Source organism: Giraffa tippelskirchi, chromosome 7 (assembly GCF_054371585.1).
Source record: "Giraffa tippelskirchi isolate mGirTip1 chromosome 7, T2T-mGirTip1v1.2.pri, whole genome shotgun sequence".
NCBI lineage: Eukaryota > Metazoa > Chordata > Mammalia > Artiodactyla > Giraffidae > Giraffa > Giraffa tippelskirchi.
The window spans coordinates 145,233,976-145,261,666 of NC_137281.1; the positions used below are offsets into that span (position 1 = coordinate 145,233,976).

At 38.2% G+C, this 27,691-nt stretch overlaps 1 protein-coding gene across 28 annotated transcripts; it reads left to right on the plus strand.

Annotated features, from left to right (window-relative positions):
• Window positions 1-26,874, plus strand: PTGR2 (prostaglandin reductase 2). Of its 28 annotated transcripts, none has more exons than XM_081509164.1 (12): window positions 1-83; window positions 1,985-2,059; window positions 2,355-2,506; window positions 3,497-3,581; window positions 4,697-4,815; window positions 14,683-14,874; window positions 17,713-17,883; window positions 18,903-19,112; window positions 23,109-23,230; window positions 24,028-24,115; window positions 24,887-24,926; window positions 25,804-26,874. In XM_081509164.1, exons 4-12 carry the CDS (start codon window positions 3,545-3,547, stop codon window positions 25,878-25,880), a joined length of 1,056 nt encoding a protein of 351 aa, XP_081365290.1. In that variant the 5' UTR covers window positions 1-83; window positions 1,985-2,059; window positions 2,355-2,506; window positions 3,497-3,544; the 3' UTR covers window positions 25,881-26,874. The 28 variants fall into 28 exon arrangements, with proteins under 28 accessions (XP_081365290.1, XP_081365300.1, XP_081365277.1 ...); XM_081509162.1 differs by having other exon boundaries at window positions 70-435; XM_081509170.1 differs by having other exon boundaries at window positions 70-125; window positions 1,985-2,120.
• The last annotated feature ends 817 nt before the right edge of the window (window positions 26,875-27,691 follow it).

Consider the following 27,691-nt stretch of genomic DNA (forward strand, 5'->3'; position numbering starts at 1 on the left):
GCGGCCGGAGGGCAGAGGTCGCCCGGTTAGAGCCTTGCAGATTTCCGCAAAGCGCGCGAGACTTCCTCCAGAGCTCGTCTGCGGTGAGTGAGGCGCTAGGGGCCGCCGGCCGGGGCTGTGTAAGGGTGGGGTTCCCGCGTGTGGGTCGGGCCTTCCGGGGGAGGGAGGATCAAGGAACCGGGGGGGGGCTCCTTACTGACCGGGAGGACCTCCTGGCTTCCTCCCGGGGCTGCCTAGACGCTGGCATTATTGCCTAGGTCACTGGGATAGGGAATGCTTGAGGAGAAGCAGGGCTTTTTTTTCTTTTTCTTTTTTTAAAAAGAATGTTGGTCGTAAGCAACTGGCGTGCTGCAGTCCATGGGGTCGCAGAGTCGGACACGACTGAGCGACCGAACGACAAAAGCCACCTCAAGTTTGGCCAGAATCGTGTCTAAGGTGCTCTAGGGACGTTCATTTAGCAGATGTTTAATGGGTACCTGGGCTTCCCTGGTGGTCAGTCAGTAAAGAAAGCGCCCGTAATGCAGGAGACCTGGGTTTGATCCCTGGGTTGGGAAGAGCCTCTGGAGAAGGAAATGGCCACCCACTCCAGTATTCTTGCCTGGACAATCCCCGTGGACGGAGAACCTGGCGGGCTTCAGTCCATGGGGTCGCAAAGAGTCGGGACACAACGAAGCGACTAACACTAATGGGCACCTACTATGTGCCAGGCATAGAGGGTGAACATAAATCACTGAACTAAACAGGCATGAGTCCCTTGCCTTCGTCGTGCTAACATTTTGGAAAATGTTTGAAACTCTGGTCTGAAGACTTTTTTTTTTTTAGTAATTTACATACGAGTGAGTGGTTGGTGGTGGGAGCCCTAGAGGAAGGTGAGAAAACAAAGATCCAATCAGGAGTCCCCACATACTAGACTTGGGGAAAGGAAGAAGGAAACCAGAAATATCAAAGGAGAGGAGAGCCACCATCCCGAAAAAGTGGAGGAGATCCCAGAGATTCACACCTTTGCTAATAACGCTGTGGGCAACAGTCATTTGTGGTGGAATAATTGAGTAAGATCATGATAGAGAACCTTTTTTTTCTTAAAGGTGTTAGGAAGCTCCTGTTACGGCAGTGGTGTGTGTTGTGTTTGCAGCCTGTTGGGCTGCAGTCTATGGGGTTGCAAAGAGTTGGACAGGACCGAGAGACTAACACACTGGTGTCTTCATTGGGTTTCCCGGGTGGTGCTGGTGGTAAAGAACCCGCCTGCCAATGCACGAGACATAAGAGACTCTGGTTTGATCCCTGGGTCTCTCCTCTTAAAATACATGGAGGAGGGCATGGCAACCCACTCCAGTATTCTTGCCTGGAGAATCCCTTGGACAGAGAAGTCTGACAGGCTACAGTCCATAGCGTCGCAAAGAGTGGGATGGGACTGAAGCGACTTAGTACACGCAGTGTCTTTGTTATCAGTTGTGTGATCATGGGCAAGTTATTCAACCTCTGTGCCTCCTTTTCCTCCTCTATAAAATGGGAACAGCAACAGTACTGTCCTCAGAGGGTCATTGGGTGGCGGGTTAAAGGAGCCAATGGCTATTAAGTCCTTAGTCCTGGCACTTAAGAACATTCAGGAAATAGGCTGAGAGAAGGAACTTTCCCCAAATCCCAGGTGATTAGAAGCAGGACATGTAGTCTGCTCTTCCTAGTTCAGTGCCCTTCCCCTTATATTAGGCTGCAAGGCAGACGTTCAGATAACACTCTCTTTTTAAGGGGCGCTAGAATTTTTCAGTTGATAATTGATCTTGTATTATTTTGGAATATTGTGCTGTGCTGTGCTGTGCTTAGTCGCTCAGTCGTGTCCGACTCTTTGTGACCCCGTGGACTGTAGCCTGCCAGGCTCCTCTGTCCATGGAGATTACCCAGGCAAGAATACTGGAGTGGGTTGCCATACCCTTCTCCAGGGGATCTTCCCAACCCAAGGATTGAACCCAGGTCTCTTGCATTGCAGGTGGATTCTTTATGGCCTGAGCCACCAGGGAATATTGCTTACCACCAATTAAGAACCTACTTGATGCCATAGCTGGTGAATATGGTTTGCTTGATGTCAGTCAATAAGGACTTCCGTTTTTCTCTTCCCATTTGGGGTGAATTTAACACCACCACCACCCTTCCTTTCAGATCTGGAGCTGGTGTATCATATTTTAGACTTTAATTTTGGAACTAAATATCTTTATGTTTTAAATGTGTTGTTTGTTGTGTCATTGAGAGATATTGCATGATTATCCTACCATTAGTTAATTGTAGTGTTTGGCACTTGAAAACTTCTAATTTAATACAGACGGAAAGACTAATAGTTTACTTTTCATGCTGATAAGCAGTATTTGGACAAGTCTACCGTGTGTATCATCTGAAGAAATAAAGCATACATTGAAAGTAATTAGAGAAAAGGGTGACAGATATGAAACCTCATTTGAAAAGACTCCTTTGGTTGGAAATTTAGCCATCATGGTGCTGTTAAACACCACTTAAGGTCAGTTTTCTTTGGATCCAGTGTCAGTTTGGAAAACTTTGTTTTTTAACCTCTGCGTAATTTATACACAAGGTGATTCAACAGAAGATTTTTTTTTTAAATATATTTAGCCCTATAAGGCATTATAGGGTTCCTGCTGTGATAAAACAGAGTGCATACAGCACCACCTTAGAAAAGTGCTTCAACCCTTTAAGACTCATTTTCCTCATCTATAAATTGGGGATAATAATAAAAATATCTAATAGAATTGTTAAATATATTAAATACTATATGAATATGTATGTGCATGTATATATGTATATTTCATAGCATAACAGTCCTTGGCACACAGAGTAACATTAACAGCCTGTTTTCATTTTTAGTGATGGATAAAGTAAGACGGTCCAAGTCAGATAGTGCCAGCACTGGAACTTCATTTTCCTTCTTTCATTAGCTCAAATTGTAAACCCAGAATAAATTGATCTTTTTTCATTTACTTAGCCATCCAGTGTTATATAACTTCCTAGAAGGTGAGGATTTTAAAATGCTTTTTTGATATGTTACTTTTATAATCAACAAAACTACTAAGAAATTTCCATTTTGATAAATAAAAGAGTTTTTGAAAATATGGTTACATCTCAGTTACGCAGTAGATTAACTGGCTAACTCCAGAGGAATATATCATATTGTTTTATTTTAATCAAGCCACAGTAGGAGCCTTAATCATGATGACATGAAGATGAGTGTGCTTGAATTATGAGGCCAAAACATTTTGTTCCACTGAATCTTCAGTAAATTTGTTCCTGTTAGCCAAATATTTTAATTATATTTAGTCTTTTTCACATACTTGCTTTAGGAGGCAAACTCTGACAGGAAGCTATCATCTTTTTTGGATCCTAGATATGATTTTTCCTTTCCTCGTTCAGAAAGACAAGTGTACTTTTTTTTTTAGCTTTTAAATTGTTGAATATATCATTACTTTCTTGTAATTTAAAACGTTTCTGTTTATAGGAGTTGCTTTATACAGAAGTCTTGTGAGACCACTGGGCAAACAAGGTGATGATTGTACAAAGAGTGGTATTGAATTCCAGACCTGGTATGTATTTGTCTGTGATGTCTGTGATGTATTGTCTGTATTTGTCTGAATGGCTGTGGTCTTTAATTATCAATGCAAATGGAGTAACAAAAAGTAATAATATAATGTCGATGTGGTAAATGAAGGAAGGAGGATACCAACACTATTTGAGATCTTTGAGGAAATTCTTTAAACAATATAATCATTTTTTAAATAATTATCAAGGCCACTTGTTGAAGAAATAAGGTATTTTAAAGTTATTACAATATTTAGAAGATTGTATTACAAATATATTTGGCTTTTGTTTTTTGTTTATAATGTGTAATATTGATTCTTAAGATGTGCTTTTCTGTTTTATGTGAAAAGCACTGACCTGTTGCATCATAAGTCAGCTACCTGACATCTAACCGGAACCACAGAAGCTTAGGTGTGGAAGTAACCTGAGAGGTTTGGGCCTGTGCTCCCTTGGTTTTGGTGTTTACCTAGCGTGTGGCCTGGGGAAGACACTTACCTTTTCTCAGTTTTAGATAAGAGAGCAGTTCGATTAAAATGTCTGTGTTCCGTTTTCTCTTTAGAAATTTGATGATTCAATGAATAGGAAGTTTTTCATGTTGATGTTTGATAGAAACCAAAACAATACTGTAAAACAATTATCCTTCAATTAAAAATAAATAAATTTGAAAAATGAATAGGAAGTTTTGATTATATTCATTTAAGTTTCTGTTTTCATATTAAAATGAGGAAGGACAGTTTACTGGTTTACTTTGGCTAATGTGGTGTTTCTGCTACTTTGTAAATTTTAATTTTCCTGGTTAAAAAAAAGCTGGCTGTGCTTTTTCCCTTTTTGAAATCCTTTTATATAATTTTGTAACAGATGAGGTGATTTACCTGTTATCACCTTAAAAAAGCTTTTGACATTGACAGCAATGTGCCAAAGGAACTTCTTGGAGAAAGCCAAGAGCAGTTGAAACTATTTGAAGAATTTATGCTGCACTACAGAGAAATTTCAAAGCAATAGATTTATTCACGTGTGTATTTAGGGAGTGCTGTAAGTCCTAGAGTGACCATGTAAAGAATAATAGATAATTCTATGGGAAAGTGCCTTTTTGATTTTATATTTTTGTCCAATATTTTAGGAAAAAATGGTCATCCAGTGGCAGAAAATTTCCGAGTAGAAGAAGTAAACTTACCAGATTGTGTCAATGAAGGACAAGTACAAGTCAGAACTCTTTATCTTTCCGTGGATCCTTACATGGTAAGAATCAGGGTTTTGTGACCTTGTGAAAATAATTTTATACCCATATTTTTTCATGTTGCATCTGAATTTTATTTTATTTTTAAAACTTATTTTATTATTTTTTTTATTTTTTAAATATTGATTTATTTTGACTGAGCTGGATCTTAGCTGCAGCATGCAGTATCTAATTCCCTGACCAGGGATCAAACCCAGGTTCCCCGCATTGGGACTGCAGAGTCTTAGTCACTGGACCACCAGGGAGGTCCCGCATCTGAATTTTATTGTATAATCCTCATGATTAATAAATATTTGAGCAATATATCTTGATACCTGTAAGTTACAAATTACTTTTGTGTTTATTCACTGGTGTTATTAAGGAATGTTACAGAAGGAATGTTTTCATAATAGTAGTGCATGTGATTAGTCAGTGTCTTTCAAAAGTCCAGATCACTTCCTAGTACTAAGTAAAACTTGAGATAGTAAATTAAGAGGGGAAATCCTCTCAGACTCTGTACAAGCTCTTTATTCTAGTAGGTCTCTTTTGAAAGGAACAAACTCACTGATGCTACTTCTAGATAAAGGAGGTTTATTGAAAAGAAGTTATATGTTGCCTAGGTCTACAGCTGAGAAGCCATCAGGCACATGAACTTAGGCTTTATAAACAGAGATAGTTTTACTTCTTGCTTTCCTAGTGGATCCTTTTTGTTTCATTTTCTTGCCTATTACCCTGACTTAGAACCTTGAATATAGTGTTATAAGTGGCAAGAATGGACATCCTTGCTTGATTCTGATCTTAAGGGGGAAACGTTCAGTCTTTCACCAGTAAGCTTATTGTTAGCTGTGGGATTTTTCTAGATGTGCTGTATCTAGGCTGAGGAGATTTCCTTCTATTCCTGGTTTTTTGATTGTTTTTATCATCAAGGGGCATTGGATAATTTTCATTGTGGTAACATGCATGTAAATATAAAGGATGCTATTCTAACTATTTTTAAGTATATATTTAAGGGCATTCACAGTATTGTACAGCCATTGGCACTTTGTGTTTCCAGGACTTCCTCATCATCTTAAACAGAAACTCTGTGCCCATTAAACAATAAAATCCCCGTTAACTCCTCCCGCAAAAGGGGGGATTTGGATTTTGTCATATGCTTTTTCTGCTTCTGTTGAAATGATTGTGTGGTTTTTGTCTTTTAAGCCATTGATATGGTTTATTATATTAATTGACTTTCAGATGTTAAACCAAACCTGCATTCTTGGGGGAAAAAAATCCCACATTGTCCTGCTGTATAGTTCCTTTCCTTTGATATATTGCTAGATTTATTTTTCTACTGTTTTGTTGAGGCTTTTTGCATCCATAAGGTCATAAGACCATATTCATTGTTTTCTTTCGTGTTTGCCTGGTTTTGGTAATATGGCCTCATAAAATGAGTTGGAAAGTGTTCCCTCTTCTATTTTTAGAAGACTTTGTGAAGACTAGGTATTAATTCTTCTTTAAAAGATCGGTAGAATTTCCAATGAAAGCATCTGGCCTGGGCTTTTCTTTTTGGAAAGTTTGAAAGATACTAATTCAATGTCTTTATTTGTTGTAGGTCTGTAATATTTTCTGTGTCTTCTTGAGTCAGCTTTAGTAGTTTGTGTCTTTCTGAGAATTTGTCCATTTCATCTAAGTTGTGTAATTTATTGGCATATAGTTATTCTTAGGATTGCCTTATAATCCTTCCTTATTTCTGAAAGGTAAGTAGTAGTAATGTCCTTTCTTTCATTTCCTGATTTTAATAATTGAAGTCTTGTTAATTTTTTTCTCTGTCAAGTCTAGCTAAAACTTTGTCAATTTTGTTAGTCTTTTCAAAGGACCAACTTACGGTTTTGTAAGTTTTCTGTAGTGTTTTTTTATTGCCTGTTTCATTAATTTCTGTTCTTCTTTGTCCTAGTTTTGTCATACAAAGTAGTGCCTGTGAGTATTTATTAAAATAAAGAGAGACTATCATAATTGCTTATTCAATAAACTGTGTTAGATCAGTTGACTGATTTGGGGGAAAAGATTACATCCTTAGCCCAACTCCTGCATCACAATAAATTCCAACAGATAATGAAAAGTTAAAGGAAAAAAAGAAACCATAAAGAATTTTAGGAAAAATATGCTGAACAATTGAATAATGTTGGAAAATGAGAGACTTTCTAAAATGACAGCAAACCCAGATAATATGAAAGAACATGATTGATAAATGTGACTTAAAAAAAAAATACTGTATTTAAACACAATAAAACAGTATGTAGGAAATCAAAAGTTAAATGGCAAACTTGCAGTAAAAATAACAACAACAACAAAAAGTTAATAATGTCTGATATGTAGAAAGCTCCTATACATTGATCTGTGAAAAGTAGAAGTTGGGCAAAGAATATTACAGTTTCTATGCATATGCTTGCTTCCTCATTTTGGCTTCTAGAGTGCCCTTATAGAAGATAAATAGAACCCTGATTTATCTCTTCTCAGGCTGCACTTACAATGGGGACCCAACTGGCAGTACCACCTTCTTCCAGAACAGTAGGAGCCTCCAGAAGGCTCCCGGATCCATGACTGTAGTTCAGGCTTTATCTTCCAGTTTTAGACCTATCACACTTGCTTATGCTTACAATGGATTGCATCTTGATGACTTCATTCAGAATTCTTCCCAGGGGCAGCAAGAAGGTTTTCTTTATGGGCTAGGGAAATGAGGTGATGATTGGCCTAACACGTTCTAAATAGACAAATTTTCAAGTTGAAACAGAGGAGTGAAATAGGTCACTCATTTCCCACAGACCTAAAGATGTGCCCTCTTTCAGCCAAGGCAAGCTCAGGCACGCTATGGGCCTTGTCACTCTAGACGGTGCAGAGTGGATCACGTGAGGAGAATAATTATCACAGATTCATAAGGAAAATGACAGTGCAGTATCTAGTATTCAGAATCAATTCCTGATGATGACTGGTTCAGATTTCTTAAGACTTTTTTATGCTTTGGAGTATAAACACCTAGCTCAGAGCATCTAAGTATTACACGTGCCCTAATGAACACGGTGTAAAGAATATCACTTAAGCCTAGAATAATAAATACAAAGTAAATTAAGAGAATAAAATAAAATTTACCAAAATAAAGCCCAGGTTCCAAGTTAGAAGTGTTTGGGGGTTTTGTCTTTTTTTTTTTAGAAGTATTTTAAAAATCAAACAGAGCAGATAGAAGTACAGTTGATCCTTGAACAACACAGATTTGAGCTCCAGGGATCTACTCATGTGGGGATTTTTTTTCACTAAATATGTACTACAGTACTACACAATGTGAATCCAAGGATGCAGAAGAGAGGGCTGACTATAAGTTATACATGGATTTACATGGATTTTTGACCTAGAGTGTCCCTAACCTCTTGTGTTGTTCAAGAGTCAGCTGTAGTTGAAAAACAAAAAAGGAAGTGTTCTTCACAGAGTTTTTTGAGTTGAAACAAGCTTCCCATTCAGCAGAATTCCCTCTGAGACTCTTACAGTGAGAGATATTTATGACCCAAAATTTTAGGGGTGGGGAAATAATGAAACAACAAGGATTATGGAAAACTCAGCAGTGGCCGCAGGACTGGAAAAGGTTAGTTTTCATTCCAATCCCAAAGAAAGGCAATGCCAAAGAATGCTCAAACTACCACACAATTGCACTCATCTCACATGCTAGTAAAGTAATGCTCAAAATTCTCCAAGCCAGGCTTCAGCAATACGTGAACCGTGAACTTCCAGATGTTCAAGCTGGTTTTAGAAAAGGCAGAGGAACTAGAGATCAAATTGCCAACATCCGCTGGATCATCGAAAAAGCAAGAGAGTTCCAGAAAAACATCTATTTCTGCTTTATTGACTATGCCAAAGCCTTTGACTGTGTGCATCACAATAAACTGTGGAAAATTCTGAAAGAGATGGGAATACCAGACCATCTGACCCGCCTCTTGAGAAACCTGTATGCAGGTCAGGAAGCAACAGTTAGAACTGGACATGGAACAACAGACTGGTTCCAAATAGGAAAAGGAGTAGGTCAAGGCTGTATATTGTCACCCTGCTTATTTAACTTATATGCAGAGTACATCATGAGAAATGCTGGGCTGGAGGAAGCACAAGCTGGAATCAAGATTGCCGGGAGAAATATCAATAACCTCAGATATGCAGATGACACCACCCTTATGGCAGAAAGTGAAGAAGAACTAAAGAGCCTCTTGATGAAAGTGAAAAGGAGAGTGAAAAAGTTGGCTTAAAGCTCAACATTCAGAAAACTAAGATCATGGCATCCGGTCTCATCACTTAATGGCAGATAGATGGGGAAACAGTGGAAACAGTGGCTGACTTTATTTTTCTGGGCTCCAGAATCACTGCAGATGGTGACTGCAGCCATGAAATTAAAAGACCCTTACTCCTTGGAAGGAAAGTTATGACCAACCTAGACAGCACATTAAAAAGCAGAGACATTACTTTGCCAACAAAGGTCCGTCTAGTCAAGGCTATGGTATTTCCAGTGGTCATGTATGGATGTGAGAGTTGGACTGTAAAGAAAGCTGAACGCCGAAGAATTGATGCTTTTGAAGTGTAGTGTTGGAGAAGACTCTTGAGAGTCCCTTGGACAGCAAGGAGATCCAACCAGTCCATCCTAAAGGAGATCAGTCCTGGGTGTTCATTGGAAGGACTGATGTTGAAGCTGAAACTCCAATACTTTGGCCACCTGATGCGAAGAGCTGACTCATTGGAAAAGCCTCTGATGCTGGGAAAGATTGAGGGCAGGAGGAGAAGGGGACAACAGAGGATGAGAGGGCTTGATGGCATCGCCGACTCGATGGACATGGGTTTGGGTGGACTCAGGGAGTTGGTGATGGACAGGAAGGCCTTGCGTGCTGCGGTTCATGGGGTCACAGAGAGTCGGACACGACTGAGCGACTGAACTGAACTGAACTGATGTCATGAATTAATGATTTTTACTTCTAAACACCCCAACCTCAAAACAGCAAGCAAACAAACAAAACCACTTTTTCCTCCAGAGAAGTAAATAGCTCCTCCATCTACTCATTTCATGCTAGAAAGCACTGAATCCTTCTTGAGAAGTTTGTCTTTTCATTCTCTGTGTCCGTCTCTCAATCTTCAGGTCCTGTTCAGTTCAGTCCAGTTGCTCAGTCGTGTCAGACTCTTTGTGACCCTATGGACTGCAACTCGCCAGGCTTTGCTGTCCATCACCAACTCCTGGAGCTCGCTCAAATTCATGTCCATCTAGTTGGTGATGCCATCCAACCATCTCATTCTCTGTTGTCCCCTTTTCAGGTCCTGTGGTTCCCCCCTAATAAATCTTTCTCAGTTCAGTCCAGTTCTCAGTAAACTCGAAAGATATCTACCTAGTCTAAATCACCATTGTTTCTCTCCTATTGGGGTATCCTTGCATAGGCTCTTTGACCTCTTAAACCATCTTTCACACTGCAGCCAGAATATTGTTTTTGTAATAATGTTTTGTAACAGCAACTATTCATGTCAGCTTGCTTAAAATGGTTTAATGCTTCCCATTAAACCATTAATAAAGATTAACTTTATTAATGGTTTAAGTAATGGATAAGTTACTTAACTTATGTGATAATGGTTTATAAGATTTATAAGATTATAAGTTACTTAACTTATAATGGTTTAAGTAATGGTTTTAGTAATGGATAAAGATTAACTTTCTGGACATGGTCTAAGACTCTGGCCCCTGTTTGCCTGCCCAGCCTCTCCATACCCTTTGACCCTCACCTCACTGGACTTCATTCTTGTGTAACAAACCAGTGCGCCTTTTGGCTTAGGCCTTGTATTAATCATGTCCTTCTGTATTTTATGATTTACCATAAAATCGTTTTCTGTATTTTATGATGCTTTGACATCTTAGGGGCCTTGCTAATCCTGGAGAGACTGCCTCTCCCAGTGCTAGCTGTTTTTTAGAGATAATAATTTTTGTGGGACACACCTTTCATATGTAAACCAATCAACTTAAAGCCCATATTTCCAGCCACTTCCTTCATCTACCTCTCACATACCATCAATATTTCCACCTCACCCTAAATCACCCAAGGGCTAGGTGCCAGACAACTAGGAACACATCCATGAGCCAGAGCCCACTGAAAGGATTCAGTCTGTCCAGTTCTAATGTACTCAAGCTTGCCTCCCCTACCTTACCCACTCCTTTTCCTGGAAGCCACAATAAAGAGTGAGCCATGATGTCCTCGCCCTGCTTTTGCCTCTAAACTCTGGTGCTTTCCCATGTGACCCTGTGTGATATGATGCCTTTTCTCTTGGGTGTTATAATAAATTCTCCTTTCAAGGCAATTGTATCTATGTCTGTCATATTAAAATAACTGATTAAAACAACATTCTGGGAACTTCCTGGTGGCTCTGCCTGCCATTGCAGGGGACACAGGTTTGATCCCTGGTCCAGGAAGATCCCACATGCCTCGGGGCAACTAAGCCCATGTGCCACAACTACTGAACACACGCTCTAGAGCTTGAGCTCTGTGGTAAAAGCCAGCCTGCAGCAATGAAGACCCAACACAGACATAAATAGATAAATAATAATTTAAAAAAACCAAACTTCTGGGTACAAATTAAAACAAGCCTCCATATCTAAAAACTTCCTTTCCCTTTACCTGACCAACCCCTCTTATTCCCTAGAAGCCTGCTTTATGCTTTAGAGAGATTTACTTTGGCAAATCACCTTTAACCCTCAGACTATTCCTCTCTATTAGATTTTCTCAAAAATACCTTGACCTTCAGCATGTATCCCAGTTTTAATGAATAATTATTTATTTAGTTCTCAGATGTTTGTCTTCCCTAATAAAAACTTACTAAGACAGAGGTCTTATTTATCCCTGTATCTCCAGTGACTAGCATAGGTGCTTATTAAATATCAATTAAAAAAAGGAAGAAAATGACTTTGGTTGCTTTCACTAGACACTGTTCTTAAAAAAAAAAAAAAAAGACATAAGTGGGACTTCCCTGGTGGTCCAGTGGCTAAGACTCTGAGGCTTCCTGCAGGGAGCCTGGGTTCAGTCCCTGGTCAGGGAACTAGATCCCACATACCACAGCTAAGACCTGGTGCAGCCAAATAAATATTTTTTAAAAAGTATTCTTTAAAAAAAAGGACGAAAACATCTTTAAAGGGAAAAAAGGAATCTGCTGAGCATTAAATTATTGAAATTTTATATCATTCCACATTTATGACTGATTTTAATCACTATGCACTGTATTTTACATGGTTATATTTAATATGTATATACTATTTTGATTTCATATTTGTGATTTTATATTCATATCTTCATATGAGAAATTAGTCCAAATATTATTTTGCTGGTTGTGTAACATTTTATCTTATAGACATCATTCACTTACCTATGGGGAATTACTCCTTCCCACTTTTTCAATTAGCCTTAAGAATCAGGTACTTGGTGTGGCCAGTATCCAATGGCTGCTGTACTTGCTTTGAAGAGTATATGGAGACTTTCCTGGTAGTCTAGTGGTTGAGAGTCTGACGCCAATGCAGGGGACATGGGTTTCATCCCTGGTCTGGGAAGATTCCACATACTTAGGGTAACTAAAGCCCGTGCGCCACAACTACTGAGCCCACATGTCCTAGAGCCCGTACTCCACAACAGGAGAAGCCACTGCAATGAGAAGCCCACACACTGCAACTAAAGAGTGGCCCCCACTCTCTGCAACTGGAGAAAGCACCTGTGCAGCAATGAAGACCCAGCATAGCCAAAAATAAAGAAATAATTTCTTTTTAAATCTTAAAAAAATTAAAAGGGTATATGGGAGGGACACACAAGCAGAAGTGTAGTATATTCCCACAGGAGCTTTGGCATCAATATGCCATGTGGTCTTTTACCCTGGTGAACTGAACCAGACCATGTAGGGCCCCTTGATGGAGCAGCCTTCCATCTCTTCCATCTCCTGGACCACACTGTGGGCGTGTCCATCTTGGCCTTCGTAAGAGAAGCAAGAATGAGCCACAGAGAGGAAGAAAGCCTTGATTGCCTCCCTGAGAAGTCTTTAGCCCTAGTTCTATGGAAGGGTGTGGTACTGTGGTGACACTTTGTCTTTGAATAAAGAGAACATCCATCTGAAGTTAGGGGGAATGATTTAGTACTTGGTCTGAAGTTTGATGAACAGCTGTATAAAAATTGTCTCATTTCTCTTTTGGGTTATTTCCATTGTGGAAGAAGTATTGCTTAACTGAAGAAATGGGTAGTATTATGGTCTATATGTTGCAAGTCTGTTTTCTATTAAAAATGGATGTTTTATAATATTATCAGCAACATGTAAGAGTACCTAATTTGCTACAATCCATTGAAACCATTGACACAGAATCTTGTATTATGCTAGCATATAGAACATAAATTTAATTACTTAAGAGGGGCTTCCCAGGTGGCACTACTGGTAAAGAACCTGCCTGCCAGTGCAGGAGACATAAAAGACATGGGTTCGATCCCTGGGTCAGGATGATCCCCTGGAGGAGGAAATGGCAACCCACTCCAGTATTCTTGCCTGGAGAATCCCCATGGACAGAGGAGCCTGGCAGGATATAGTCCATGGGGTCACAAACAGTCGGACACTACTGAGCGACTAACACACACACACACGCAATCCACCTGTCATACAGTTCACACATTTAAAATGTATAATTCAATAGTTTTTAGTTCATTCACAAAGTTATCTGTTCACCACAATCTAATTGTAGAACATAAATTCTTTTTTTTTTTTTAAGGGCATAGAATTTGCATAGAAGCTACACATATCCTCCCAAATACTTTAAAAAATCATTTATTTATTTATTAATTCATTTTTGGCTGTGCTGGCTCTTCGTTGCTGCACAAAGGCTTTCTCTGGTTGCAGGGTTCGAGGGGGGTTGTGGGGTGGGGTGGCAGGGGGTTGGTCTACTGTTTGTTGCAGTGCACAAGCTTCTCATTGCGGTGGCTTCTCTTGTAGTGGAGCACGGGCTCTAGGGTGCTGAGGGCTTCAGCAGCTGTGGTAAGTGGGCTCAACAGTTGCTGTTCCTGGGCGCTAGAGCACAGGCTCAATAATTGTGGCACACAGGCTTAGTTGCTCCATGGCATGTGGAATCTTCCCGGATCAAGGATCGAACCCTTGTCTCTTACATTGGCAGGCAGATTCTTTACCACTGAGCCACCAGGAAAGCTCCTTAAATTCTTTTTTTACTTTATTTTTAAAATTTTATTTTATTTTTATTTGGAAGATAATTACTTTGCAATATTGTGATGACTTCTGCCATACATCAGCATGAATCAGCCATAGGTATACATATGTCCCCTCCTTCTTAAACCTCCTTCCCACCTCCCTCCTCATCCCATCCCTCCAGGTTATCACATAGCACTAGCTTTGGGTTCCCTGCATCTTACAGAAAATTCCCATTAGCTGTCTATTTTACATATCATAATATATATGTTTCAATACTATTCTCTCAAGTCATCCTACCCTCTCCCTCCCACACTGTGACTGTAAGTCTGTTCTTTACATCTGTGTCTCCTTTGCTGCCCCCTAAATAGGATCATCAGTGCCATCTTTATAGATTCCATATATATATATATGTGTTAATATATGATATTTGTCTTTCTTATTTATTTCATTCTATATAATAGGCTCTAGGTTCATTAAGTTCTTCTTAAATTTCACTTCTTGTTTTTTTCATGATAAAAAATAACTGAAAGGAAGAGAGAAATTAAGATAAGTTTTGTTTGGCTAACACTGTACTTAATATTACTTAATTATATACTTCCTTTTAATCACTGGGTAAATAAGTAAACTGGTTCAGTATTATCAGACAGAAGTATCCCAATCTATGTTTCTTTTTTTAGCGTTGTAGAATGAATGAAGACACTGGCACTGACTATATAACACCTTGGCAGCTGTCTCAGGTGGTTGATGGTGGAGGTGTTGGGATTATAGAAGATAGCAAACACACAAATTTTATGAAAGGCGATTTTGTGACTTCCTTCTATTGGCCCTGGCAAACCAAGGTTATTCTGGATGGAAATATCCTTGAAAAGGTGATGTACTATATAAAGTATCTGATTTTTCTCTCTTGTTAGTACTTCTTTGTGCATTTGGTGTTCGGTTTTGTTTGCTGTCAGGGAAAAAATAAAAGCATATGTTTTCTTTTTAGATAGCTGTCAGAATGTGAAAAGCCTTTATTCCTCTTCCACTGTTGGCTGTAACTATATATGACAGTTCTTAGATTGCCAATGAATGATGTTGTTTTCCATATTTAATTCTCAAATTTTACATGTATAGAATAAAACCTGAGCTATAAGCATCAAAAAATGCTTTATACTAAGAACCAGAATGCCCTTTATAGTTAAATGCTTGAAAAGTTTCCTAAGAAAGCTCCAGTACTTTGCCCACCTGATGCAAAGAGCTGACTCATTGGAAAATACCCTCATACTGGGAAAGATTGAGGGCAGAGGGAGAAGGGTCTGACAGAGGATGAGATGGTTGCATGGCACCATTGACACAATGGATGTGAGTCTGTGAAAACTCCAGAGATAGTGGAGGACAGGAAAGCCTGTCGTGCTGCAGTCCATGAGGTTGCAGAGTTGGACACATCTAAGTGACTGAACAACAACAAAAGCAATTACCACTTGACTTAAGAAATCTGTTTGGTTTGTGCTTGAAATTCCATCTTGTGGCAGAAATCTTGAGTTCGGTTTCTACTGTTTGGTTGAGTCATGTGAAATTACCAGTATTTGTCTGTTTTGACCTACAAAAACTGGCAGCTTCATGTAATTCAGCCGAATAATTGTCATCAGGAAGTTATGGTATGTCTCTAACCTCAGTTTCCTCACGTGCAAAATGAAAACAATAGCTATCTCACCAGTGAATGTGAGAATTAAATTAAATTTAATTAAATTAGAATTAATTTAAATTAAATTTAGTTATATGTGATTAAGGCTTTGTAAAAAACTTTATACAATTTTAGTATTTTTTATGATTATAAATTCTTAAGTTAGTTAAAGGTGGCTGTGAAGATACAAGTGATATGGGAGACATTACACAATCATTTATCAATGGTACTAATAAATGATGTTTAAGTAGAAATTTCTTAGTAGCAAGTGAAAAAGAAACATTCAGCGGTTTCTAGCTTTCCCTGTTATAGTGATATAGTGGGAAATTGAGCAGTTGCAGAGAGCTTAAAAATGTTTGGGGAGTAGGTATTAGAAATGAGGAAGAGGAATTCAGAAAGGATAGAAAAATGATATTTACTAAACACAACTTATCTCACAATGTTTTTTTTACTGGCTTTACTAATAAATAAGTGTTACCTACAGGATATATTTCTATGTCTAGAGAAGGAAATGGCAACCTACTTCAGTATTCTTGCCTGGAAAATCCCATGGACAGAGGAGCCTGGCAAGCTGCAGTCCATGGCGTCACAAGAGTCAGACACGACTTAGCAACTAAACCACCAAACCACCATGTTTCTGTATAGTGTACTGTAGACCTTTCTGTGTATTGTAGATTTTAATATCTCCATTACCTTTATCTACACATCACACTTGACTGATAGCCATTTAAAACTGATTACAAACTGCCATTTTTTTCTTTGTGGCTGCTGCTGCTGCTGCTGCTAAGTCGCTTCAGTCGTGTCTGACTCTGTGCGACCCAATAGACGGCAGCCTGCCAGGCTTTGCCGTCCCTGGGATTCTCCAGGCAAGAACACTGGAGTGGGTTGCCATTTCCTTCTCCAGTGCATGAAAGGGAAAAATGAAAGTGAAGTCGCTCAGTCGTGTCCAACTCTTAGAGACCCCATGGACTGTAGCCTACCAGGCTCCTCCGTCCATGGGAGTTTCCAGGCAAGAGTACTGGAGTGGGGTGCCATTGCCTTCTCCATTCTTTGTGGCGGTTTAATTGCAAATCAAGGTGGTGAATCTTGATTACTTTTGGTGGTTTGTTACATTTTTAATCTCTGAAATTATTATAAAACTTTTATGGTAGAGAGTCTTTCTATATAATTTTTTTTTCATTTTCTCTTAATGTTATAGATAAGAAAACAGACAGAAAATGTAAGAGATGTACAATTAACTATTGATTGGGCCTGGTAAACATATAAGTGTAAAATGCTGAAAAGCTGAGAGAGCTCATTTTATTCTGTAATTAAACAAGAAGAAATTGTATCACACCTTCCTTGTATTTTCATGAAACATTTGAAGTATCAGTAACAAGAACTGTTAAAGAGTTTGAGCTGACTTTTATATAGATAAGTGTTTACTCTGAAATTGCTCAGAGATTTTTAAACCTTCCAATTTTGTGTAGTATTTTCCTGTTAAGTGTTTCTTCTCTTTTGATATATTTGAGACACTGGCAAGAAAGACTGAAAAATGGTTTACTGTTCATGTTGGGTTGTTTATTAGTCTGCTTGAACAGCTTGAACTGTTGTTACAAAATACAATGGACTGAAATTTATTATTACAGCAGAAATTAATTTTCTTACAGTTCTGGAGGCTAGAGGTCTGAGGTCAAGGTGCTGGAAAATTTGGTTTCTGGTGAAACCTCTCTTCCTGGCTTTCAGATGGCCCTGTTCTCCCTGTATCCTCACACAGCATCCAGCCTTTCTTCTGTGTAACTGCGGAGAAACAGATCTCTGGTGGCCCTTCCTCTTCTAAGGCCCTAAGTCCAATCAGATTAGGGCCCCTCCCTGATGCCCTCATTTAACCTTAATTATCTCCTTAAAGACCCTATCTCCAAATACAGTCATACTGAAAGAGTTAGGTCTTTAACATATGAATTTGGGGAGTTCATATTCATGAAGTCATAGATGGTCTCTACTTTGTTGACTTCAGACAGAAATTCCTAATATTATTTTTTTAAAGGTATATATTTTATTTTAGGTAGACCCACAGCTTGTGGATGGACACCTTTCATACTTTCTTGGAGCTATAGGGATGCCTGGTTTGACTTCCTTGATTGGGGTACAGGAAAAAGGTCATATAACTGCTGGATCTAATCAGACAATGGTTGTTAGCGGGGCTGCTGGTGCTTGTGGATCCTTGGCTGGGCAGGTAAGCTTTTGGAGAATTATCTGATTTTCTAAAAAACTGGTCATAACTAAATCTCTGGATCTGTGTGTATAGTTTAAAATATACAGTTGAACAAATTTGTAATGTTATTTTACATATATTTGGTAGAAATGATATTATTGCATGCTTAGAGTCTCTTCCTAACAATGTGAAAAATGTTGTAGATTTTTTATATTTTATTCTCTTTTAACCAAAAATGACATGGTAAATGCTGGAGCATTGCTCTAATCTATATGAAGGAGAAAAATCACAGAGTACCTGTCTGGAATTTCATGAATTGAAAAAATAAACTTATATTTTAAAAATATCTTCAAATAAGAAAGCACTTATTGGGTTCTAGAGATAGGTTAATATATTCCCAAGTGACTCACTGGTAAAGAATCTGCCTGCAGTGCAGGAGACGCAGAGACATGGGTTCAATCCATGGGTTGGGAAGATCCGTTGGAGAAGAAATTGGCAACCCACTTCAGTATTCTTGCCTAGGAAATCTCATGGGCAGAGGAGCCTGGCAAGTTACAGTCCATGGGGTTGCAAAAGAGTCAGACATGACTTAACTACTAAACAACAGCAACAGAGATATAGTAAACATTATGATACAGTTTTATAAAGTACATTATTTTATGAATAGTAGCCTTCAAAGTGTGAAACCACAGAAACAAACATTTTATCTTAATAGTGATTTTAGTTCCTCACAGGCCCAAAAAATATTGAACTGCAAGATAGAGATGTTTTTGGTTTGATTGTTCCTTTTATGAGATCATCTTCAAATTGTGAGATTTTAACATTCAAACTAAGTCTAATTTTATTCAGTCTTAATGTTTTTAAGAATGCTGTTATATCTGTTCTCATTTCTTTTGGTTTCAAATTACCTTTCTCAAAAAGACTTACAAAAGCCTAAATTGTGATGAACACTTTCATATAGATACTTTCATATTTTCACATTTTTACACTTAAATTGTGACAAGAAAAAGTTGTTTAATTTTCAAAAACTTCTCCCCTAGATCGGCCATTTGCTGGGCTGTTCCAGAGTCGTGGGAATTTGTGGAACACATGAGAAGTGCCTCTTTTTGACCTCAGAATTGGGGTTCGATGCTGCAATTAATTATAAAGAGGCGAATGTTGCAGAACAACTCCATAAATTATGCCCAGCTGGAGTGGATGTTTACTTCGACAATGTTGGTGGTGACATCAGTGATACAGTGATAAGTCAGGTTGTTTTCTGATTTGTTTGTTATAAATTTGAATGCTACATTTTATTTGATGTGATATCTTTTTACCTGATATTGAGAAAGAAAAAAACTTTATAAACTTGTAGGGTTTATGGTGAAAAACAACATGATGGTCAGTATTCTAACTAAGTGATACAGAAGAGCTTGATGAAGCTGTTTCCATTTGTTTGCAGATTTGCACTATGAGCATCAGTTTTAGTTCTTTGCTAGCAATGTTATATTTTCACCTTTATTTTTGTGAAAAATTACAGTTGTATTATACAAGTGAAGTTCTAAGCTCTAACTCACTTATAACCATCAGCTCTCAGTACTTGGATGCAATCTCAAAAACGATAAAATGATCTCTGTTCGTTTCCAAGGCAAACCATTCAATATCACGGTAATCCAAGTCTATGCCCTGACCAGTAATGCCGAAGAAGCTGAAGTTGAACGGTTCTATGAAGACCTATGAGACCTTCTAGAACTAACACCCAAAAAAGATGTCCTTTTCATTATAGGGGACTGGAATGCAAAAGTAGGAAGTCAAGAAACATCTGGTGTAACAGGCAAGTTTGGCCTTGGAGTACAGAATGAAGCAGGGCAAAGGCTAATAGAGTTTTGCCATGAGAACGCACTGGTAATAGCAAACACCCTATTCCAACAACACAAGAGAAGACTCTACACGTGGACATCACCAGATGGTCAACACCAAAATCAGATTGATTATATTCTTTGCAGCCAAAGATGGAGGAGCTCTATACAGTCAGCAAAAACAAGACCAGGAGCAGACTGTGGCTCAGATCATGAATTGCTTATTGCCAAATTCAGACTTAAATTGAAGAAAGTAGGGAAAACCACTAGTTCATTCAGGTATGACCTAGATCAAATCCCTTATGAGTATACAGTGGAAGTGACAAATAGATTTAAGGGACTAGACTTGATAGACAGAGTGCCTGATGAACTATGGACAGAGGTTCATGACATTGTACAGGAGACAGGGATCAAGACAATCCTCGTGGAAAAGAAATGCAAAAAAGCAAAATGGCTGTCTGAGGAGGCCTTACAGATAGCTGGGAAGAGAAGAGAAATGAAAAGCAAAGGAGAAAAGGAAAGATATTCCCATCTGAATGCAGAGTTCCAAAGAATAGCAAGGAGAGATAAGAAAGCCTTCCTCAGCGATCAGTGCAAAGAAATAGAGGAAAATAACAGATTGGGAAAGACTAGAGATCTCTTCAAGAAAATTAGAGATACCAAAGGAACATTTCATGCAAAGATAGGCTCGATAAAGGACAGAAATGGTATGGACCTAACAGAAGCAGAAGATATTAAGAAGAGGTGGCAAGAATACACAGAAGAACTGTACAAAAAAGATCTTCACGACCCAGATAATCATGATGGTGTGATCACTCACCTAGAGCCAGACATCCTGGAATGTGAAGTCAAGTGGGCCTTAGAAAGCATCACTACGAACAAAGCTAGTGGAGGTGATGGAATTCCAGTTGAGCTATTTCAAATCCTCAAAGGTGATGCTGTGAAAGTGCTGCACTCGATATGCCAGCAAATTTGGAAAACTCAGCAGTGGCCACAGGACTGGAAGAGGTCAGTCTTCGTTCCAATCCCAAAGAAAGGCAATGCCAAAGAATGCTCAAACTACCACACAATTGCACTCATCTCACATGCTAGTAAAGTAATGCTCAAAATTCTCCAAGCCAGGCTTCAGCAATACGTGAACCATGAACTTGCAGATGTTCAAGCTGGTTTTAGAAAAGGCAGAGGAACCAGAGATCAAATTGCCAATATCCACTGGATCATTGAAAAAGCAAGAGAGTTCCAGAAAAACATCTATTTCTGCTTTATTGACTATGCCAAAGCCTTTGACTGTGTGGATCACAATAAACTGTGGAAAATTCTGAAAGAGATGGGAATACCAGACCATGTGACCTGCCTCTTGAGAAACCTGTATGCCAGTCAGGAAGCAATAGTTAGAACTGGACATGGAACAACAGACTGGTTCCAAATAGGAAAAGGAGTAGGTCAAGGCTGTATATTGTCACCCTGCTTATTTAACTTATATGCAGAGTACATCATGAGAAACGCTGGGCTGGAAGAAACACAAGCTGGAATCAAGATTGCCGGGAGAAATATCAATAACCTCAGATATGCGGATGACACCACCCTTATGGCAGAAAGTGAAGAACTAAAGAGCCTCTTGATGAAGGTGAAAGAGGAGAGTGAAAAAGTTGGCTTGAAGCTCAACGTTCAGAAAACTAAGATCATGGCATCTGGTCCCATTACTTCATGGGAAATAGATGGGGAAACAGTGGAAACAGTGTCAGACTTTATTTTTTTGGGCTCCAGAATCACTGCTGATGGTGACTGCAGCCATGAAATTAAAAGACGCTTACTCCTTGGAAGGAAGGTTATGGCCAACCTAGATAGCATATTTAAAAGCAGAGACATTACTTTGCCAACAAAAGTCCGTCTAGTCAAGGCTATGGTATTTCCAGTGGTCATGTATGGATGTGAGAGTTGGACGGTGAAGAAAGCTGAGCGCCGAAGAATTGATACTTTTGCACTGTGGTGTTGGAGAAGACTCTTGAGAGTCCCTTGGACTATAAGGAGATCCAATCAATCCATCCTAAAAGAGATCAATCCTGGGTGTTCATTGGAAGGTCTGATGTTGAAGCTGAAACTCCAATACTTTGGCCACCTCATGCGAAGGGTTGACTCATTGGAAAAGACCCTAATGCTGGGTAGGATTGGGGGCAGGAGGAGAAGGGGACGACAGAGGATGAGATGGTTGGATGGCATCACCGACTCGATGGACATGAGTTTGGGTAGACTCTGGGAGTTTGTGATGGACAGAGAGGCCTGGCGTGCTGCAATTCATGGGGTCGCAAAGAGTCGGACACGACTGAGCGACTGAACTGAACTCAACCATCGCCCTCTGACTTTGGGTAGGGAAAGGATTTTTATAGTTTACAGATATTTGCATATTTTAATTGACAGATTTATAACTTATCAACATAAGCTATTGACACTGCATTGTCCTTTACTCTATATAAAATTATTTTCAATTGAGGTTAAATTATTTAAACCAAAAGAAATGCTCCACCAATAATAATGGAAATAGCAACAATGATGACAATGACAACTAATGAAATTCTTTTGCAGATTACTAAAATCTTATTTTTTACCTCTGTATTCCTTTCAGTTCAGTTCAGTCCAGTCACTCAGTCATGTCTGACACGTTGTGACCCCATGGACTGCAGGCCTCCTTGTCTATCGCCAACTCCCGAAGTTTACTCAAACTCATGTCCATTGAGTCAGTGATGCCATCCAACCATCTCATCCTCTGTCATCCCCTTCTCCTCCTGCCTTCAATGTTTCCCAGCATCAGGGTCTTTTCAAATGAGTCAGCTCTTCACATCAAGTTGCCAAAGTATTGGAGTTTCAGCTTCAGCATCAGTCCTTCCAATGAATATTCAGGACTGATCTCCTTTAGGATGGACTGGTTGGATCTCTTTGCAGTCCAAGGGACTCTCAAGAGTCTTCTCCAACTCCACAGTTCAAAAGCATCAATTCTTTGTCACTCAGCTTTCTTTATAGTCCAACTTTCACATCCATATGTGACTACTGGAAAAACCTTTGGGGTAGATTTATTTGCTAGCTAATTAAAACTCTTTGATATATATACTGGGTGAGTCTTTAGAACATAATCAATTAATTGTCATTAAGGGATTAAATACTGTAGGGAATTCCTTATAGTATTTAGTCCTAACCCACAGTGTTGTTAGGACTGTGCATTTTCACTGCCGAGGGCACAGGTTCAATCTCTGATAAGGGAACTAAGATTCCACAGACCGTGTGGTGCAGCCATTAAAAAATAGAAAGATTAAATACTAGAATCAAGGAGGCTTTTATTGAGGTAGCCATAAGATCATTAAATACAGGGAAGGTGTATATCTTAAGGTATAATCATCAATATTCTCTGAACAGATGAATCAGAACAGCCACATCATCCTATGTGGTCAAATTTCTCAGTACAACAAAGATGTGCCTTATCCTCCTCCACTACCCCCTGCTATAGAAGCAATCCAGAAAGAAAGAAACATCACAAGGTATGTTCTACACTTTCCCCATATTACCAGATTCAACAGGTTTAAAGATCACAGATGTATATGAAATATATTGTTCTTCATATATAGTTGTTTCCTATTAAATAAAATTTGAAAAAGTACATTTTAAGGTGGTTCAATATTTAGGTTTTGGTTAACTAGCTCCCTGGCAGAAAACTTTTTGAAAAATGCGCCTGTTCAGTCAATCTTTTTTTGTGAGTGTTAGAAATTCAACTCATATTGGCTTAAGTACAAAGGACATTTATTGGTTCATGTATTGAGAAGTTCAATATTAGTACTGGCTTAGATTTGGCTGGGTAAAAGGTTTGCATAGTGGTGTCTCGACTCAGTTTTTCTTCACCCCAGGCTGTGCTTTTTTCTGGGTTGCTGTGGCTCCCTGCAGACTTTCCTCTTACAGCAGCAACAGGATGACTGTTATCTTTGCTCTTACATTTCACCAGGTTAGCAATCCAAGCAAAAAGAGAACAGCTCTCTTCTTGTGGTTTTATCACATCCCAAAGCTGATACATATCGGCTCAGACTGGCCTGGCTTTCATCACATAAGGGTGGGGAAAAGATGCCGCCCACAAAGTAAAACCACAGTGTTACTACTACATGGGATTGTAGATCCTGAGCAGACAAAACAATAGAAGTCCACTATACTTATGCTTGTAACTGCACCTAAAGTTGTATTTGACCAGACTCTATGTAATTAACAAGTTTTTGAATTCTGGAATGATTTGATATGAGCTTTCTCCCTTCCTAGCCTCTGATCATTATCCTTTTCTTCCCCACTACAGAGAAAGATTTCTGGTGTTAAATTATAAGGATAAATTTGAGTCTGGTATTCTTCAGCTGAGTCAGTGGTTTAAAGAAGGAAAGCTAAAGGTAGAACTTGCTTCTATTCTTGATCAATATGATTCTTCCTGCTACTTGATATACTTTTGTATTATTTGAATTTAATATTAGTTTCATAATAAATATTTCTATAAAAGAAAAGTATATTGAATATCATAAATTAACTTTACCTCCCAGAGGAGTATAATCCTCCTGATTGAGAAAGCTTCTCAACATTCCCTTTATCTAAAATTTTATTAAACTTTACTTTTCTTAGATTATATGCAAGATGAATAGGTTTTTTGTCTTTTCTAAATTGTAATATTCATTAGCAAATATTTATGGAATATTACTATGTGTTAGAAGTTGTGCTTTCTCAGAAATCTTTTAAGCATTTCTTAGTACCTCTCCACCACCCTACAACCTGCCCTTCCTGGACCTTCTGATTGATCTCTTGGTTGTGGTTGAAAATCAGCAGTTATCAATCTGAGGTCCAGAGACCCCTGATCTAGGATGTTCTTGAAACATGCAAATGATAGGCAAAGTTGTATGTGTATGTGTGCTTATATAGTTTGTTTTTTGAAAAGAGGGTGTACAGCATATGACATTACGAACTGAAGATTAGACAGTGGGAAAATAGGATTGTATTAATATTTTAAAAAATCAATTGATAGGAAACTTTTCTGATCTAGCTATGTAAGATGAAAAATATCTGTTTTTAGAAAGTGCTAAATAATATTGCTGCCTTTTGCAAAAATGCAAACCATTAAGTAGAAACACTGAAGTCTAAACAATATAAAATATACCTATTTCAATTTACAGATCAAAGAGACTATGATAAATGGATTGGAAAACATGGGAGGTAAGATGAATGTAGATTTATTTACTATACACATCAGTTCAGCACAAATACTGTCTTTTTTCAATTCTACTTTTCAGTTGTGTTTTTCTCTTTGAGTCACATTTCTTTCCTGTGAAACCTTAAATATCTTAAACTCGATGAAAGTTCACCTTAGTGGTATTTAAGAGCTATTGTCTTCTCATTTCAAATTGTAAAATATTTGTTTTTGTAAATAATTATTAAAAATATTAAGAATTGTGAAAGTTATTTAGCCTCTAGGTAACTTTCTCAGATTGAATGGTTCTAAGTCATCAGTCATAAGATTACATTAGGCAGATTTTCAGTATTTGGGTTTCTTTTTTTGGCTAACATACACAGATTTCAACAATCTCTTTTATTTCAAATGAAGAGAATTAAATCAAACTGCTAATTTTTCCTTTTTTGAGAAAAAAATCTAATGTATTTGGTTAATGTGTTTACCAAACTGAAATATAAAATTCATTCACATGATAGATGTTCATTTCACTTACTTAGTAAAACTTTATGATTAGATTTCTAATATTTTTTAAGCTATTAAAATTGTTTTTTTTGACATTTATCCTCATACTTATTTTGCTGTAGTCTTCAGACTCTGTAACATTGAACATGGATGTAGATTCCAATTAAACATTTATAGTTTGGGTAAAAAACACATTTTTAAGATGTTAGTTGGGTTGGTTTGTCCTGTAACTTTGCTAGTGTTTTACTAGTGGTTTCTTTTCATGAAAGTTTCCTTTGGTACTTAAAATCATCAAAGAAATTATTCACATTAATCATATGTGCCTGGTCTACTGACAAACATGTATGATGGTGACATTATGTTGTCGGATAACTTCGTTGTTTTTTTTGTTCTTTCCAGCTGCATTCCAGTCCATGATGACAGGAGGTAACATTGGAAAGCAGATAGTTTGCATTTCAGGAGATACCTCTTTGTAATCTCCATAAACATCTTCATTAAGGAAATACACGGATTTCTTTCCATTCAAGATACATTAAAAAAAAAAACCTTAAGAGTATAGATAGTTTTTGCTTTAAATGTGATAAAAGGTGATATTTTCTTAGTTGCACAACATAATTCACTCCTGTGTTTTCAATATCATATATGTACTCTACATCCTATATGATTATTTACAATAATAGATTGATGTCAACATGACCTATTTTTCCTTCTTTTGCTAAAACTAATATTACATGAAATTTATATCAGATATTCAGAAACTGTTGGAGATTTAATGTAACTTTAATAGATCATACAAAATATTTTTTTAATTAATAGTTTTTATTAACTTTATAACGTTTGTTTACTATAGAATGCTTGAGAAGACACTTACAAATATGTATTCAATTGGAAATGCTTTACATAATTCTTGAACTGTAGCTTGGTGCAAGAATAAATGGGACGGTGTTTCCATATTGTGTTGATGGAAAAGGGACTTAATGGCAGGGTGTGTGTGTGTGCGCAGGAGTTTGGGGAAATTCAGAGCTTGTGGAACAGTTTTTGAAGTAGAACAGAGGCTCTGTGTCGGAAGTAGTATAAGTTAAATAACTGAGGCTGGTTAGGTTGATGGAGGGACTTACTACAGAAGATGATCTATTTGTGTTTCGCCAAGTAGTCCATGGTATAGCCTAAAAACCCAAATCTATATTGATAAAAGCCTATGTTTATTTTAGGTTAGTAGGCACATACTGTCAAATAGTTACAAAGATCTCAAGAGAAATAGGTATAGACATCACTTCAAGTTTTAAGTGATGAAAAAGATTTAAACAACAAATACAGCTTCAAAAAATGACAGAACTGACTGAGCAAAAGTAACAAGTAGTTGTGAACATGAATGTTCAGAACCTATTAATGTATCTCTATATAAGAGCATTTGTTTTATTCATTGTAATCAACCCTTTAATACAATAAAATTGAAGATTTTTTTTTTGAGTGTTGTGCTGGTTTATGGTCAGCAGTTTACAAACTTTAGTATACTTTTGTGTAGATACTGTTGTAATCAGTCACTCCAGTTGACTTCAGTGGCCTTCAGTTCTTTCTGTTGTATATACTTTTCCATTTCATCTCCAGAGAGAGCTTCATCTCTTGTCTAAGTGTTGATAACTTCCAAATCTGTATCTTATTTCCAGTCTCTTGAGCTAGGTGGGTCCTTCCCTGGTGGCTCAGACAGTAAGGAATCTGCCTGCAATGCAAGAGACGCTGGGTTCGATCCCTGGGTCAGGAAGGTCCCCTGGAGAAGGGAATGGTAACCCACTCCAGTATTCTGCCTGGAGAATTCCATGGACAGAGGAAGCTGGCAGGCTATAGTCCATGGGATTGCAGAGTCAGACACAACTGAGCGACAAACACTTTCACTTTCCAAGTAAATATCCCACTTGCTCCTTAGAAGAAAAGCTATGACAAACCTAGACAGCATATTAAAAGGCAGAGATGTTACTCTTTCGACAAAGGTCTGTATAGTCAAAGGTATGGTTTTTCTAGTAGTCATGTAAGGATGTGAGAGCTGGACAATTGAAAAAGGCTGAGTGCTGAAGAATCGATGCTTTTGAACTGTGGTGCTGGGGAAGACTCTTGAGAGTCCCCTGGACAGCAAAGAGATCAAACCAATCCATCCTAAAGGAAATCAACCCTGAACATTCATCGGAAGGACTGATGCTGAAGCTGAAGCTCTAGTACTTTGGCCACCTGATGTGAAAAGCCAACTCATTGCAAAAGACTCTGATGCTGGGAAAGATTGAAGGCAGAAGGA